The sequence below is a fragment of the Choloepus didactylus genome, chromosome 24 (genome assembly GCF_015220235.1).
Source record: "Choloepus didactylus isolate mChoDid1 chromosome 24, mChoDid1.pri, whole genome shotgun sequence".
Lineage (NCBI taxonomy): Eukaryota > Metazoa > Chordata > Mammalia > Pilosa > Megalonychidae > Choloepus > Choloepus didactylus.
In genome coordinates this window covers 3,318,967-3,337,843 of record NC_051330.1, presented here as the reverse complement: position 1 = coordinate 3,337,843, position 18,877 = coordinate 3,318,967, and the positions used below count along the sequence as shown (strand labels likewise).

Here is an 18,877-nt window from a genome sequence, read left to right as displayed (position 1 = left end):
GATGGTTTCTCTGGAAAAAAATGAGAAAACACTATACAAATTACAAGGAATTTTCTGTGATGTTGCATGAGAACATCATACATTAAATTCATCTTAAGGTAAAGAGCTAGTCATCTTATTATCCTTATTGCCCAGAACCATGCCTTCCCCACTCCCCTGAATTGTATGTTCACATTCTTGTATCAACTCTTTAACATTATTAGCTTTGCTCTTGAAGTTTTCTTTTCTATGATGAACTATTTAACTGTCTTTAGGCTTTATAGTTTTGAAAATACAGCAGGCACTTGACAAAGGACAAACCTCATGAAGAGATGTTAAAAATAATTGGTAACAGGGAAACACTAATCAAGACAACAATGAGATAACGGTTCACACCCAATAAATTGGCAAAAATTTTCAAAGTTTAATAGGAGCAAGTATTGGAGGAAATGTGAACTGACTAAAACACTCATATATTGCTGTTGGAAGTACAAATTTGTGCAACCACTTTGGAAAACAGTTGGGGCTCATCTCATAAAGTGACCATTCACACTCCCTATGATGTCACTTTTCCTCCTGTTTTGCAAATGTACAGGTAAAAGAATGTTCCAAGCAGCACTGCTCGCAAAAAAAGAAATATCTGCAAACAAAGCAAATGTCCATCAACAGGAATATAGATGAAATGCTGCAGTACGTGGAGCCAGTGGGATATAAAAAGTAGTTACATGAATAAAAAGCAGTGTCATGCTGACAAATGGAGGGAAATCTTCAAAATATTAGATGAAAAAATACCCAAACATTACATAACACATTTTGTAAAACAGGAAAAACTGCAATTGGAAGAATAATACAGAGTGCCCTCTGATTATTTCATTTTTAAAATAACTAATTAAATATATATTTGAATAAATAAAGCCATGCATGGAGTAATGATGAGACTCAGTCGTGCATCAAGGATTGCAATTGACTAATACTATCATGCTGTTTTCACTTAATTTCCAATCACAGGGGAATAAATAAAAGAAAATGTCTGATACCAACTACTGCCTGGGACGAGAAAAATATGTAGAACCACATACAGCATCCTAATTAGGAAGCGGAACTCAGGCATGGTAACTTGAAGATCTGTGTTTCCAATATCCAGCACCGTGAAGTAAGACTTTTGAACTGACAATAGTGTCCCAGACTCTCAACAGGATGTGGAGGCTAAATGGAGACAATCTCAGCACCTCTAGACAGGCGTGTGTGTGTCTACACGTTTGAGGGCACGGATTTGCAGGATTGCAGGGAGAGTTTCCCTGCTTTTCTCCACAAAATAAGCCTGCAACTCTATTCCTAAACACATGAATAAACCTTACCCCTTAGATGATGGACTTATCCAGATGAAATGAAATTCATATAGTCTTAAATGACCTTAAGATATGCATACTCAAGGCCCTCAGAGGTAAACAAAGTAAAAAAATGCAAAAAGACTAAAACAGAGGGAGACAAAAGAAAGGACACATAAATATTAAAGCAAAACTAATTGGAAATTTTGGAATTCAAACGCATAATTGCTTAAAATGAAGACCAATAAATCTATATAGGATACATTGTAGTCTGGAAATAGTAGAAAACAATTTAGTAAACTAGAAGATTATTCTGAGGTATTAATTCTGAATCTAGCACAGAAGGACAAGGAGATAGCATATAGTTGAGTCACAGAGAACAGATTTGGAGACTCCAAACTATGTTTAACAAAAATTCCAGAAGGATGGAATCAACATTTCAATCTGTGATGGCTGAGAATCTTTCAGAAGAGAAGAGAAAAATACTCAGATGAAAAGTGCACTATAAATACTGAAAAGGATAAGTAAAATAAGCCCATATCTGGGGACTTCATAGTGAAAATAGAGAGTGTCAATGATTTGTTCTATATCTTCAAAGCCATTAGAGCGAAGAGACAGATTACGCGTAGTACATGGTTAGACTGGAAGCAGTTTTCTTCATCATGATAAAGCCAGCAAAGGATAGCTTCAGAGCTGTCAGTGAACATAACTGTAAATCTAGGGTTTTACACCCAGCCATCAATTCTGTAAAAGTGATAGCACAGTGACTAAATTTTCAGGCATTCAAAGTATTGGCAAGTTTACAACCTCTAGACCCTGATTGCTGAAATATTATTAAAGAATTTAATTCAGCAAAAGAAAAATTATTCCAGTGTGAAGATGTGGGATTTGAAGAGCACAAATGTGAGCAGAAATTGAAAAGCATGGTCAGAAATTAAACTATTGTCTGAAAAAAATAGCTTTATCACATAAAAGTGAATCAAATCTCCAGTCATCAATACATTCCTGGTCTACCAGATGACTGGGACAGGAGGAGCTAAGCTGTGGGAGAGCCATGCTGCTGTGGGAGCCTTGAGGGAATGTGGGACCATGAGGAGAGGATCTGGGTCTGGATCAGGGAACAGAACTGGTGACAGATCTGGGCAGCGAGAGCAGCCATGGTCTGGTGATTTTGAAGAGGAGCCTCAACTGTAAAGATAAAAACATCTGCATTCCTTTATGTGAGGTGTGACAATAATGGAGTTCCCTTATGCATGAAGTCTTAAACCCCTCAAAGTCATCCAGGAGGTTTTAAGTCAACTTCATCTAAATTTCTGTTCATATGGATATTTTCACCTCCCATGAATCCTGAGTGTTCTTAATGACGTCTAGAATTGTGAATACTTTCCAGAAAGTTTCAGTTGACTTTTCCCATATCCTTCAGGGAATCACTATCTATGCGGCTATAGTCTTACAAAATGTGTTTCTTAAATAATAAGACTTGAAATTAGAAATAAGTCTTTGATCCATGGATTTAGACTGGATGTTGCACAAGCACTGATGAAAAGAACATTCATTTTATTGTGTACCTCCATCAGAAATCTTGGGTGACAAGGTGCATTGTTGATAAGCCATAGTATTTTAAAATGAATTTTTTATTCTGAGCAGTAGTCTTAACAGTGGGCTTAAAATATTTAATATGCTGCTGTCAACAGATTTGCTGTCAGGCAGGCTTTGTTGTTAGACTTATAGGCAAATGATATCTAGCATATTTGTTAAGGAATCTAGGATTTTCAGAATGGTAAATGAGCATTAGCTTCAAATTAATGCCATGACCTGAATTAGCTCTGAACAAGATTGTCAACCTCTCTTTTAAGCTTTAAAGCCAGGTATTGACTTCTCCTCTCTATATATGAAAATCCTAGATGGAATCTTTTTCCAGTAGAAGGCTCTTTCATCTACATTGAAAATCTGTTGTTTAGTGTAGCCACATGTATCAATTTTCTTAGGCTGATCATCTGGATATCTTCCTGCAGCTGTACATCAGCACTTGCTGCTTCAACTTGAACTTTTAAGTTATGGAGACATTTTTCCTTAAACCTCATGAGCCAAGCTTTCCTAACTTCAAATTTTTCTTCTGCAGCTTCTGGAATTCTGTTATCCTTGACAAAATTGAAGATGGTTAAAACATTTCTCTAGATTAAACTATGGATTGAATAAATGTGGCTCATTTGATCTATCCAGACCACTAAAAGTTTCTCCATATCAGTAACAAAACTGTTTCAATTTCCTAAGAGTCATGTGCAACTCTTCATTTCACTTGAACACTTACTTAAAGCCTGTTTATATCTAGGAAAATAATTAAACAAGAATGTAAAGACTTGAACATGAAAAAAATTTTTGTTTTAAAAAATTGAAGAAAAACTAAGTAAAGGGAAGGATATTCTATGTTCATGGATTGGAAGGCTAAATATTGTTACAATGTCAATTCTGCTCAAAGTGATTTATAGATTCAATGCAATGCTAATCAAAATACCAATAGCTTTCTTTGCAGAAATTAAAAAGCCAATTATGAAATTCATATGGATGGGTAAGGGGCCTTGAATTGTCAAAATCATCTTTAAAAAGAACCAGTTGGTGAGCTCAATCTTACTGATTTTCAAACTTATTACAAACATACAGTAATCAAAACAGCCTGGTACTGTCACAGGGAGAGACATATAGACCAGTGGAATTGGGTTTAGAGTTCAAACAGCAGCCTTTATGTGTACGCCAAAATGAATTTTGAAAGGATTGCCAAGCCCAGTCAATGGGAAGCAACTGGTCTCTTCATAATGTAGTGCAGGGAAAACTGGATATACACAAGCACATGAATAAATGTGTACCCAATGAATCAAAGAACTAAATATAAGAACCAAAATTATCTAGACCTGGAAGAAAACATGGAAAAAACATTTGTAGAACCTTCTCTTAGGCAATGGAATGTTTGACTTTATACAAAAAAGCAAGAGAAAGAAAAGAAAAAAAAAATGGATAAATGCTCTTCATCACTATTAAAGCATTCATGCATGAACAACTCTAAGAAAGTAGAAAAGTAACCTACAGAATGGGTAAAAATATGTGAAAGTTTTTTTTTTTTTAAAACTCCTAAAGTTTTAATGCAGAATATATAAACAACTCTTACAACACAACAAGGAAAAGGAACGCAGTCCATTCTTTTTCAGTGGACAACATACTTGAATAAACATTTCTCCAAAGAAGATATACAAATGTCAGGTAAGTTTGGATGTATTATGTGCCCCAGAACACCATTATTTTTGATGCAGTCTTGTGTGGGCAGGAAACATATTGGTGTTGATTGGTTTGGAGACTTTTGATTGGATGTTTCTGTGGAGATGTGATCCCTCAACAGTGGGTGAGGTCTTTCATTGGATAGTTTCCATGGAGGTGTGGCTGTGCCCATTCAGAATGGGCCTTGATTAGTTTGCTGGAGCACTATCTAAGCTCAGACAGAAGGAGCAAGCTTGCTACAGCCAAGGGGGCACTTTGAAGAATGCACAGGAGCTGAGAGAGGAGCTGCAGATGAGAGACATTTAGGAGATAGCTGTTGAAAGCAGACTCTTGCTCCTGAGAAGATAAGAGAGGACAAACACCCCAAGAGTAACTGAGAGTGACATTTTTGAGGAGCTGCAACCTAGAGAGGAACATCCTGGGAGAAAGTCATTTTGAAACCAGAACTTTGGAGCAGATGCCAGCCACATGCCTTCCCAGCTAACAGAGGTTTTCCAGACACCATTGGCCATCCTCCAGTGAAGGTACCCAATTGTTGATGACTTACCTTGGACACTTTATGGCCTTAAGACTGTAACTGTGTAACCAAATAAACTCCCTTTGTAAAAGCCAATCCATCTCTGGTGTTTTGCATAATGGCAGCATTAGCAAACTAGAACAGTAAGAATGGTGATAATGGTAGCCCCACATTGTGATTGTAATTGACACCATTATTTGCATATTTCAAAGTGGTTATAAAGGGATATTACAGGTCATATAAATGTTACCAAAATATTTTTTAAAGCTTAGAATATCCATCCAAAACATAAAGTAAACTATATAATTAATAGTATAATAATTATAATATTGTTTCATCAATTTAACAAAGGTACAAACATAATGTGAAGTGTTATATACAGGGAAAATTGTGCATGTGTATGGTGGCTTATAAGGGAACTATGTTCTTTTTGCTGTGATCTCAGCCACTCCACCCTTTCCACATTAGTGTATGATGTGTGACTTGTCACAGAAAGCCCTGAAGTGGCTGTTCCACACTGTTCCTGACTATTTACCAGGTGCTCTAGGGGAGCAACTAGATTCCATACCTCACCACTCTGCCATCTTGCCCTGCCTCCCCACTCCCTCAATTTTGAAGGAGAGTTTTGATGGATAAAGAATTCTTGGCTGGCAACTTTTCTCTTTCAGAATTTAAAATATGTCATATCACTGCCTTCTGGCCTACTTGTGCCTGCTGTGTAGTCCCTACTTATTCTTATGTTGTTTCCTTCATATATGGTGAATCGCTTCTCTCTTGCTGCTTTCAAAGCTTTCCCCTTCTTGTCAGTATTTGACAATTGATCCATATGTCCCAGAGAGGATTTATTTGGATTTATTCTATTTGGAGTTTTTTGGGCATCTTCGATTTGCATATTTATGTCATTAAGAAGGGTTGGGAACTTTTCTCTAACAATGTCTTTGAATGCTCTTCTTAGTCCTTTACTATTTATTCTCTTCACCTTCTGGAACACTAATGATTCTTATAATTCTGTGATTCATGTTGTCTATCATTTCCCTGAGATCCATTTCAAATTTTTCAATATTTTTCATCACTTGTTCTTTTGTGCTTTCATATTTCATTGTCTGTCTTATAGTTCACTAATTCTTTCCTTTGCTTCTTCAAATCTGCTGTTGTATGTCTCAAGTATATTTTTAATTTGATCAATAGTAACGTTTATTTCCATAAGATCTGCTATTTTTTATTTACCCTTTCAAATTTTTCTTTATGCTCTTCTAGGGTCTTATTGATGTCCTTTATGTCCTTAGCCATTAAATTGAATATGTTTTGGAGATTTGTGTATTCTTCTTTGATTAATTGCTCCAAGTTTTGTGTCTCCTCTGGCTTTTTAACTTGGTCTTTTGGATTGTCCATATCTTCTGGTTTCTTCATACATTTTAAAATTTTTTTGTTGTTTTTGGCCTCATGGTATTTGCTTATCTTGATAGGGTTATTTTAGGATATGCAGAGTTATTTGAACATTTATCTATAATTTGGCAGAGCTGTGGCTTGGTGGAGTGCACTATCCCTGTCCTACCAGATGGCTCTCTTGAGGCACCTCTTACCTCAATCTAGTTCTCCCCCAACTTTGTTGATGCACTGAGCAGGGGTCCAAGCTTGGTGGAAATCCAATCAGTGCAGCAATTTTCCATGTGCACAGGGGACTGTCTCCCCTTTGTGAGGGGAGCAGGTCCTGCACAGTTGGACAGGGATTCCACTCATGGCACAGCGGTCCCAGCATTCCCCAGGGCTGCACGTGGACTACTGTCATGCTGCAGATATGCACATGTCACCTTCCAGCTCAAATGCCCCACGGTCCCTGTCCACTGAGTGCCCATGAGTCCCTGGGGTTGGGGAGGAATTCTTGACACTTGTATGTGTTGCCCTTGCCTTTTGGCTGTTCACAACATGGGGTTTCATTAAAAAACAAGACTGCTGAATCTTGAGTTCCCTCATGGGAGCTCTCAGGTGTGGGACTGTGAAGGTTATCTCCTCAGCCAGCAGCTGAGATGGGCGCATGGAACATGTAAAGCTGCCCCCTTCCGTGCTTGTCTGTCAGCTGCAACCATCAGTCCCTGGCATGGGGGCTCTTGGCCATGGGGCTATAAAGGGTTATCATCGCAGCCAATCGCTGAGAATGGTGGGTGCATGGATCATGGAATGCTCATCATCTGGCTCCAGCCACCCATCCCCAGTGGCTTTCTGGGCTGAACACTCAGCCATCATAAATTCAGTCTCTAGGTCTCTCCAGCAACTTCCTCACTATGTGGGGTAGAATTCCCTGCCTGGCCAGTGGCACCAGTGTTTTTCATGTTGAAGAATTTTTCTCTATTTCTCTTAATCTACCACCTTCCTGGAAGACTCAGGATTTCATTTTATATGCTGGAGATCAGTCTCTTAAAAGATATATGGCTTCCAAATATTTTCTCCATTTGTGTTGGCTGCCTCTTCACCTTTTTGACATGCTATATTGCACTTCAGAAGCTTTAGCAAACCAAAACGGGCTCTGTGTCCCTTAGTCGGCAGGCCAGCTGTGACTCGAGAGGCCTGGCGTGAGCGTTCTCAGAGAGACTGAGAAGTAGAGGAACCCAGGGTTGAAACAGCATTCACTGCCACGACACCAATGCAAGAACACACATAGCTATCAATCTAGAAGATGTGGGTAAGGAAAACATAATAATAGTGAGGATAAACCCACAGGTGAGTCCAGAAGTAAACACTCCAGCAGAATAATTGAAGGGGAATGGTCCACATCGGGCATGCCAGAATGACTATCACATTCCCAGCTTCATGTATCCAGGTCCAGTCCCTTGTTTAAAGGTGCACACTCTAGAATTTGTTGTGTCTTTGTCAGTACATAGAAAGAAAACAAAACAAACAAACAAAAATGAGAAGAATTTAAGATACTATAGTTATAAAATGACACATCTGTAAACTGCATTATATTTTATAATACATCCTGGCAGGTTTAGTTTTCTTGACAAATGTAAGATTATTACTAATTTGATTTTATAATGCAAAATCAAAAAAATCCTCTGAGATCCTAGAAACTTCACAAGCAGTAAACAGCAGAATGGGGCTGCAGATTTTTCTTTGCAATCCAGGTGCAGTGTTCTCTAGAACGTAAGGAACGACAAGTGCTAAACTGAGTGGGGACAGATAAACTATATGTCCTTGAAATCAACTAGGATGGAGAATCAACAAACCTCATATATCCTGTGGTGATATTTCATAACACATTCTCTGATGCACACATTTTCAGCTATCCCAGGGGAGGCACTAGGGGAGGGTGAAAAAATTGGATGAATTTAAACATGTAAATGATGTTCATCAATTGCTTTATTTCTTCCTAAATTTGAGTAATGAACTACAAGCATCATTCACCGATCCAGCCACAGCCTAGCCTCCAAAAGGAGGGACCCTGATCCCCAGCCCATCCTCCTAAATGTTTCATTACCACAGTCCCTTACAGAAATGAGGTCCTGTGGGGCAGAGTTCAGCTCTAAATGTTCACACTGAGTTACCAGAACATTCAGGTTAGTTTGACCTGCTCAGTCCAGATCATGGCATAGGATTCTTCCTCTGCTTTTGTCCTGTCCTGAAATATATTTCCAGTTACCCCAGGTGGGCATCACAGGGAGAAAGAGACTGAAAGAGAACTTTCATATTGGTTCCATGAAAGAACATATTTTAGGACAGGACTCAAGATCACCTGACTCCCGGATGACTTCTTGATGTGAAAGTGACCAAACATAGAGCAGAGAGGAAATACTCTCCCTAGAAAAGGTAAAGCTAAACCAGCATCTGCTGTTTTTGCCAACAACTAAGTCAATGCCAAGAAGAGAAATTTGAAGGTGTCATAATATAACAGGTCAGCTCTTTGAAAGCTAAGGCTTGGTAAGTGAAGGGAGCAAAGAGAAACAATTTAGCAACAAGTTTGGAGCATCCTCTATGACCCCAGAAAGGTCATATTCTCCTGAATCCTGGTTCCCAAAGCAACCCGTCTGAATATTAACACAACAGGATAGCCGTGCAAATGCCAATTACAGTCTCATTTGGACACTGCATATTTCCAGCTCCTGTGGCTATAACTCAATTTTCTCACAAGTGTTTGCTTATTTCCTTCAGTCATTGCTGCTATATTTAAGGACATGGATGGAGAATTTGACGATGGGCATGGAATTTTGGGGTGGGATACAGAGAAGACACTGAGAAAGGATCAGTTGGTCAATATCATGAAACCTCATGGCTGGGCAGCACTGTGCTCCTGCTGGTCAGCCTCACAGGCATCAAGGAGCTTAAGGTTTTCAGTATGTGCAAGAAGTGGTTATTTTTATCCCTATTTTAGAAAACATGCTTGTGACTTTGTAAGACTTAATTCACTCACCCACACTCACACAGAAAGGAGGTAGAACACCTAGGATTCAAAACTAAAATTTTTATTTTTGTCATTTATTCAACAAATGTTTATTGAAGATATCTATATGTTAGATAACTTTTGCAGATGAGATGCAGAGGAAATAAAGCAAACACCCCAACTGACGTCATTTACTTGAAAGTCTAGTGAGGAAGAAAGTACTTACTAGATCATTTCTAACAGGTGCTGGACATATATCAAGTAAGATAGGGACATAGGAAAAGGGAAAAAATTTATGCATATATATATGTATATATATGATATATATATCTAATAACTCTAACATAATTACTTCATTTGCTTGATCCTAATATAAATAATATAGTCAAAGAAAAGCAATGTCATTATCATTATTTTTTCAATACTGCTGCTGAAAAAGGTGTAAGGTTCCTTAAGAATAGTTTTTATCCTTGGTATATATTCTAACAGAAATTTACCTTCAAATTATATCAGTCTAAAACCTTGAAATGGTGTTTTGTTATGCCAATATTTTGCTTTCTATTGCTTGAACACTTATACAGCTACATAAAACATTTGCATATTTCCAAGGCAAATCCTACAAAATAAGTTGTACTAAGGAAAACCTAGTTTTCACCCCTGCCCCTTCACCCCATTCTATCCCATCCCCTATAGATGATTTCATTTTATTCTTCTGGTTTTGTCATTCTTTAAACATATGTGCAAATATTTACTCATAATCTTAACTTTATTAGCTGAGCAGTATTGTACTATATATATATCTCTATGCGTCTTGTGTTCAACACATAATAATTCCTGGTCACTCCATGATTAAATAGAAGATATTCCTCATTCTTTTCTACAGTTCACTAGCCAGCTATTGTGATATACCTCCTTCTATTGAAGAAAATTTTAATTGTTTACAGTCAGTTTCCATCTCAAGCAGGGCTGCAATGAACAGTTTAAGGGATATACATTTTGTAATTTTTCTAGTGTTCTTTGGCATAGATTCTTCATAGTGGGATCATTTGGTAAAAGCATAAGTATATATATAATTTTCTTAGATATTGCCTTGTTTTCCACATTACGGGGTGTATCATTTCATATTTCCACCAGCATTATATACCTGTAACTATATTTATTAGATGTGTGATTGAGTATCTTACCATATGTTTAAGAAATTCTTGTATTTCTTTTTATTTCCACTCACTGTTATTACTTTATTTTATTTTATTCCGTAGCCTCTCAACTTAGGGAACAAATTATTCCAGTATGGAAATCCCTGGCATATGTTTGTTTCTTCTGCACTTGCCCTTCTCACAAAGTATCTCACATAAAAGGATTTCCTCAAAATTTCTCTTTCATTTCTTATGATACTATGCCAGTTCATTATCTTACATACTTATCAAATGAAATGTTAAGCCTACAAAGGAATGAGGACGATTATGTTCAACGTTTACTGTCTTATTAATGATCACAGTGCACATATTCACAAAAACACCATGAATGCCAAAAACACACTATGTACACATTCACTCAAAAATATTGATGAGGATCTACTGAGTGCACAATAACATTTCACTGGTATGTCTGTAATAAGTCCTAGGTATGAAAGAGCCATAACATAGACATTCTCTCCTCTTTGCATAAGATTTTGGATTCCTTTCCTTTATTTTCCCAAGAGGGTCCCCAAAGATGGATACTTTAGAGCTGATTGCTCTTTTTCTCAAATAACAGTCATGGAGGAGGTGGTCCACTCTTGGCTATGAGCTGGGACTGCATCAAGCAAAGCTGACTCCACCTTTGCAGAACCAGTATCATGAAAACATGGAGGATAAGTCAGGGGAGAGCTGCTTCACTTTTCCCATTTTCACACTCAGCATCCAGAAGTGGTTTGGTTTTCTCAGAGGTAGCATCGATCCTAAAAATCTCTTCTTTTTTAAGGAGAACTTTAGCATCATCCACCACTGTGTCAAGGAAATAAGTTTGCCAATAGAACATTTTACCAAAGTAGAGGCCTGTGGCAATGAGGCCACCACTGACGGAGAAGATTTTCTCCACACATTTCAACAGTGTTTTCCCTAAGGTCTCCTCATCCTTCTGACCTGACAGCAAATTGGGAGACTTAATGTTTTCTGTGAGCTCTTCCAGTGACACATTCAAACTTTCAGCCATGTTTTTGAGGGATTCATCATCCAGCCCAAAGTGAGACCTATAGAGGTTTAAGGTCTCCTTCAGTGTCTGCATTTCATCACCCCCTACACTCATGAAAGGGATGGTGGCCCATGCTCCAGCCTTCAGTGCCTCCAGCCAGATCTTCTGCTTCAGGGAATCCCTCTTCCTGTCAATGGCAGCCTCGGTAACACAGGGCAGGCACTGCACAAAGATATGGCGCTTCTGAGCTGGGAGATCCTTCAGAAGAGTGGTCTGCAACTTTGGGAAATCATAGTCAGACACATCAAAGCTGGAGATTAAGAAGACACAAGGATCAGTCACTTCAGCTTTCTCAAGATGTTCCAGACAGTCCTTTCTGATGTCTTGAAAGAGAGTATCCTTATTGAAAGTCTTGGGTTTACTCTTTTTTTCATTGTATATATCACTGTCTACCTTGGATCGAACAAAGTAGAAATTCTTCTTCATTTTTTTAATTGCTTTGGCAAGTTGCGCATCATTCTTTTTGAAGCGTGTAGTAGAAATAATAATAAAGAAGTCATAGTCACCAAATTTCATTTCCTTCAGATACTTCTGTGGTGGGAATTTGGTGGTTCCGATGCCAGGCAAATCCCATATTGTCACATTGGAAATATTCGGGTGTTTGTAGTCTTTTCTCTCCATGGTTGTCTCTACATACCCTACCTGGGCTGCATCTTTCCCTTCATGGTCCACACCCCTCAGGGCATTGATAAAACTGGATTTCCCTGACCCAGACTCTCCTGTCACAGCAATGTTTATTGGGGCATTCTCAATCTCTTTCAATGCATCACAGATCACAGAAATTGTCTTTTGAACATCTCCTTTCTCCAGAAGTGATTGGATTGAAGTGATGGTTTCTGAAGAGAGGATTTTGCTTTCTATCTTGTAATTCTTAAAAAAGTCTTGAAAGCTGGAGGCCAAGTCATGAGCATAGGATTGTTCAGGGGTGGAGGAAGGTGACTGACCCATGTCCTTGAGCACCAGAAGGACCTAGAGGGGGGAGGAAAGAGCAATGGTCAAAGAGGTGAGAATGCAAAGATGCTATGAGGTTTGAACCCTCCCACATTATAGATAGCAGCATCTTCTCTTTATAACGATGTGCATTTCCTGGACTTCTGAACTGTATATAGTTTACCCTTGGCCAGACTTTTCCCTTATCTTCTAATGCCCTCCTCCCTGAAGAGCTTCTGCACCATTCAGGACTAATTTGGAGGCCTGATTATCCTATCAAAACTCGTAACCATGCTATTTTTTATTTTATCATGTTTTAGTTTTCTTTATCTTTTTTTTAAATTCCGTTTTATTGAGATATATTCACATACCGTAAATCATCCATGGTGTACAATCAACTGTTCAAAATAATACTTGTTGCAAAATAATATTTGTGAAATTCTAAAAAGGGAACACAACTTATTAAAAAAATTAATGAAAGCACCACTCGCCACCACACTCCTTCCCACCTGTTACGTAAATCTTCCCACAAAAATCGTCTTAACATTTGACTGCCTCTAATTTTCCCAGTAATAGGCCCTGTTTCTTATTCAAAGCAGTGAAATAGAGATGTGTCGGCATTTTACTTCACACATGAAATTCTATATATTGTGTCTTTGTTACAGAATAAAATTTTACAATGTTTTTCTTTTCCTAGAAAGTGTGGTGGCTCAAGTAACAGGGTGCTCCTCTTGCAGAATATTAATAGGTTCCATGTAACCATGTTATAAAAATTAATGCTGCACTGTACACATGGACTTGCTAGGAGTCAGCAACTCTCCTGAGGTCCTACACATCACCTATCACCAGCCTGTATAGACAAGTGGACAGGATCTGGTGGATATGTAGGCAGGTAATTAATGCAGTAACGTGTCAGAGAGCCTTGGGTTTCTGCAGCTGAGACAGGAAGCCTTGGGTGAGGGCAAAGAGGCCCATTAAAAGGACGGAGAAAGCACATGCAACAGCAGAAGCAATAGCACCCAGTCCTTATATTGAGCCTGTTATATGTAGACCAATGTGCTAAGCACTGCGTGAGAACAAAGGGGTAGAAACCATAATTCCTAACGTTGAATGGCTAGCAGGCTGTTTGCACGGTGCCTTGCTACTCAAAGTGTGAAACAGCAGCATCAGTATCAGTGGGGAGCTTGTTAGAAATGCTGAATCTCAGGCCCCCAGCTCAGACCCACTGAACCAGAATCTGCATTTTAACAAGATCCCCAGGGGATGCTGTTGCACATTAAAGTTTGAGAAGCAATGGACCATGAGGTTCCAGATCCGATCACATCAGAATTCCATGCTGGGCGCATCCTAACTTCCCGTCCTGAAATCTCACCACTCCTTACCAGCCTTGGAACCCTACACTCTAGCCTCTTGAGGACAGATACCTTGTCCTTCAGTCCATCTTCGAGGCTTTCCTCATGCAAAGCCCTAACCAGCCTCTCTGCCTGTCAGAAACTCCTCATCTTCAACCTGTGGATCTCCTTTTTGAAACCTGACCCAATCTCCCAATCAGAAATGTCATTACTATTCATTGCCACTGCCTGATTTTATTATCTTTAAGGCATTTGCATATAGCTTAATGGTTAGAGGGATGGACTTTAGAGCCAGCTCATCCTGAGTTGAGCCCCACTTGTACCATTTTTGATCTGTGGTAGATTGGATCATTGTTTTCAATTTTTCACACCCTTCTTTTATAAGAATTACACATCCACAAGCTCCTTCTATGTGATTTTACAGACTTTCCCAGTTCTTTGAAGATACAATAATTTCCTTTCCATTCATGTTGGTCTTGCCGTGTGACTTGAATTGGTTAATGGGATGTGGGTGAAAGTGACAGGGTGTGGGTTCTGAGCCTAGGCTTTAAGAGGCTTTAGGAGGCATCATGTGCTTTTATTGTCCCCTGTGCTTCTGCCATCACAAGAGCAGAATCTGCTCGAGGTTAGCTGCTGGTCCAAGGAGACTGAGAGACACGTGAAACAGACTCGGACACAGCCTTCAGCCAAGCCAATTTGACCCACATCTTGAAGCAGAATTTCCCCAGCAGACCCATAGAAGTAAGATTAAAAAAAAAAAGAAAAAAAAAAAGGCTTATTATGGTATGCCACTTAGTTTAGCAGTGGTTGGCTGCACAGCATAATTTGTGATACCACACAGGTAATGAACTTTGTGCCCTCAGACAAATCGTTTAGCCTCTCTAAGCCTCAATTTTCCCATCTATAACAATGACATACAAATATATGTCTCGTATTATTATTGGGACAATTAAAATATGATCATCTATGTTAAAAAAGACCTATATACTGAAACCCCAAAACACCCAGAATATGAATATGTATATATATATATCATGTCTTAAAAATAAGGAAAAAGAGACAACACAATTCAAAAAGTCTGTCTGTAGGGATGTCTTGCCTTAAACAGATTTTCACCCAAAATAAAGCATATCTAAGCATCCAATAGATACATGAAAGGTCCTCAAATTCACTAATCAACAATAAAATGCAAATTAATATTATAGCATGACATTACTACACAGCCACTGAAATGGCCCATATGTTAAGGAGGGACGATAACAACTATTGGCAAGAATGTTGAACAACTGGATCTTTTATGTGCTCCTGGTGGGAGTGTATATTGGTCCATCCACTTTGGAAAACTCTCTGGAAGATTCTGCTGAACTGAAAGGACACCTAGGCTACGGTGCTGCAATTCCAGCCAACAGAAATGGGAGCATTTGGTGATGGAAAGTCATAGTCAGTAGGGGAGTGAGGGGGGCTCAGTGCTTTCCCACGCTGCGGGCCAGGGTCGCGCCCCCCACCTGTTCCCGCACCTACTTCGCCTACCCCGGGGCTGAGACTCAGCCTCCCAGGTGCCCAGAAGCATCTGCTGGATCGCGGGGTCGGAGACCCCAGCCCGCTGTGCGCCCGGCCGAGCCCCCTCCCGCGTCCTCAGGTTGGCCCAGGAGGGTCCGGGAACCGCCTAGAGGTGACCGCGTGGACTCGCTGACTGCACCTGCCCCAGCCGCAAGGGGACAGGAGGCCCTGCCCTACCTCTGCCAGGTGTGAGGGGCTTCCCTTATGACTCCCAGCAGCTGTGCAGCCCCACTGCTTTCCACAAATGGAGTAGCTAATCTTCCAGCTGATCCATCCACTGGCATTTATTATGGTTGGGCCAGTGTTGGAAGTGGAGGTGTCCATAGATGGTGGTGAGCACAGGATGGAACCTGTACTACAATAACAGGAAAAAGTCCATGGCAGCTCACATCACGCCTCCAAAGAGGACTTCTATGGGGAATGCTCAATGTGGTCATCACTGGCTCCCTCAGAGCAGAAAAGAACTTGCATCCTTAGGAGTCACTTATTTCAGCAATTCAGGGTGATATTGAGGAAGCTAAGAAATGACTAGAATTACCAGAACATTTGAAACTTAAAGAAGAAATTTCTTTCAGGTTTTTAAAAGCAAAATAATGAATGGCCAATGCTGAAAAAATCATCGTATTTATTCATTCACTGTTTTCTAGTATTTCCCTTCTCATAACTACACAGTCTCATGTTGGCTATATTTTAAAAATCAGTCATTTTCCTATAGCTGTGAATTAGTTCAAACAGTACAATGCAATCACACATTTATGCTTCAACTGTTAAATTAAACCCATCATGCCACAGTACTAAAAATATTTCATTTAAAAAATCAAGATTCCTTTTTATGTTATATGTTGATTAAAAACTCTTTCAGGAGAGGATCTAAGATGGCGGCATAGAGAGGAGTGGAAGGTAAGTCACCCCCCTGGAACAACCAAAAAACCCAGAAGCAACTAGTAAATAATTCGGAATAACTACGGGGGGACAAACCTGACCATCCACTCATCATACACCAACCTGAACTGGGAGAAATGCCCAAGATTGCAACATAAAATCTGTAAGTAAAAACTACGGATCCAAGCTGGGAGACCCCTCCCCCCACAGCCCAAGCTGCAAAGGCTCTTGGTGCCAGAGAGAAGCTTTCTCCCAGCAAGTGAATACAGCTCAGCTGAGCTCCAACTGGGGTTTTAATTAGCGAGTGTGAACTGCTCACTATGAGATATGAATATCCAACAAGCAGAGGCTTTGGGTGATGACTGACCTTGGACAGCTGGAGGGTGGCCTTGGACGAGCTCTGAAGGGGACTCTCTGTTCCTTTTTTGGCTCAGTGGAGAAAGCCTCAGCCATTTTCAGTTCCCAGTGCTGTGACCCAGACAAGGGTATAGCACAGGCAGAGAGAGACCACTGAAATGCTAATGACCTCCCCCTAGGGGGTCTTATCTTCTCTAAGAGGAAAGGGGTGGGGCCCAGCTCTACTACCTGCCTTCCATTCAGAACTTGGGGAAAAAGAGCCACAACCTCCTTACACCAGTCAAGAATTATAGGCTAACAGTCGCCACCTGCTGGGCAGAAAAGCACAGTGTCCGGAGGCATCACAGGGTGTACCGAATTTCTAAGACACACCCTCAGGGAAACCGGATACGGAATATTTCTTCCTTCTGGGACCTGAACCTGTTCTGATCTGGGGAGGCCTGATTGGAGTAACCAAGGAAACCACGCCTAGAGAACAGAAAACTGCAACCTACACTAAGAAAAATGAGGTTATGGCCCAGTCAGGGAAACAAACTTGCACTTCAGCTGTGATGCAGGAATTGAAACAACTAATATAAGTCAATTCAAAAAGTCTAGGGAAGATATGTTGAAAGAGATGAACCATATAATGAAAACACAGGACATACAAAAGGTAGAAGTTGAAAGTTCAAAACACCAACTGGCAGAATCTATGGAAATGAAAGGCACAACACAAGAGATGAAAGACACACTGGAAACATACAACAGCAGATCTCAAGAGGCAGAAGAAAACACTCAGGAACTGGAGAACAAGACAGCTGAAAGTCTACACACAAAAGAACAGATAGAGAAAAGAATGGAAAAATATGAGCATCATTTCAGGGAACTTAAAACGAAAAGCAAGAATTTACGTGTCATTGATGTCCCAGAAGGATAAGAGAAGGGAAAAGGGGCAAAAGCAATAATAGAGGAAATAATCAATGAAAATTTCCCATCTCTTATGAAAGACATAAAATTAGAGATCCAAGAAGCACAGCATATCCCAAACACAACAGATCTGAATAGGCCTACACCAAGACACTTAATAATTAGATTATCAGACATCAAACATAAAGAGAGAATCCTGAAAGCAGCAAGAGAGAAACAATCTATCACATACAAAGGAAGCTTCATAAGACTATGTGTGGATTTCTCAATAGAAACCATGGAGGCAAGAAGGAAGTGGGGTGATATATTTAAGATCCTGAAAGAGAAAAAACAACCAACCAAGAATCCTATATCCAGCAAAACTATCCTTCAGATATGAGGGAAAGCTTAAAATATTCTCTGACAAACAGACAATGACAGAGTGTATGAACAAGATACATGTTCTACAGGAAACACTAAAGGAAGCACTGCAGACAGGAAAAGACAGGAGTGAGAGGTTTGGAAAACAATTTTGGGAGATAGTAGCACAGCAACGTAAGTACACTGAACAAAGATGGCTGTGAATATGGTTGAAAGAGGAAGGCTGGGACCACGTAGGACACCAGAATAAGAGACAAATGATAAAGACTGGGACTGTGTAACTCAGGGAAACCTAGGGTGCTCAACAATTGTAATAAAAGGTACAAATATGTTTTAACATGAGGTAGAACAAATGAATGTCAACATTGCCAAGTGTTAAAAATAGGGTGGGATTGGGGGGGAAATACCGTCAATGCAAACTAGAGGCTAGAATTAACAGAAACATTGTATTATGCCTCCTTTAATGTAACAAAGGCAATATACCAAAGCAAATGCATATGGAGGGGTGGGGAATAGGGGAAGAGTAAGGGACTCCTGGCATTGGTGATGTTGTCTGACTCTTTACTCTACTTCAGGTTAATGCTATCTTTCCCTTTGTCACTTTCTAGCTATCAAGTTTTTTTTTCCTCTCTCTTTTCTTTTTCTTTTGCCTCTCTGCCTTCTTTGACTCTTCCTCCATCTTTGTGGAAGAAATAGAAGTGTCCTTATATAGAGTGGCAATGGTGCTCAATACATAAATACATGACTATAAGGGAGCCAATGATTGTTTACTTAGGACGGAATGTATAGTGTGTATGACTGAAATATCTTAAAAGAAATGGGTTGATGA

The 18,877-nt window shown here is 39.6% G+C and overlaps 2 protein-coding genes across 2 annotated transcripts in view; both read right to left on the bottom strand.

The window, feature by feature from the left end:
- Positions 1-18,877, bottom strand: part of LOC119520029 (immunity-related GTPase family M protein 1-like) — a 379,546-nt gene that overhangs the window by 13,112 nt on the left and 347,557 nt on the right. The window lies entirely within an intron of this gene.
- LOC119520025 (T-cell-specific guanine nucleotide triphosphate-binding protein 2-like) overlaps positions 9,531-18,877 on the bottom strand; it is a 212,247-nt gene continuing 202,900 nt past the window's right edge. Inside the window, exon 3 of the mRNA XM_037817779.1 lies at positions 9,531-12,670. Coding sequence (XP_037673707.1) covers positions 11,327-12,649 — 1,323 coding nt within the window. The 5' untranslated portion in view covers positions 12,650-12,670 and the 3' untranslated portion in view covers positions 9,531-11,326. The remainder of the gene's footprint in view (positions 12,671-18,877) is intronic.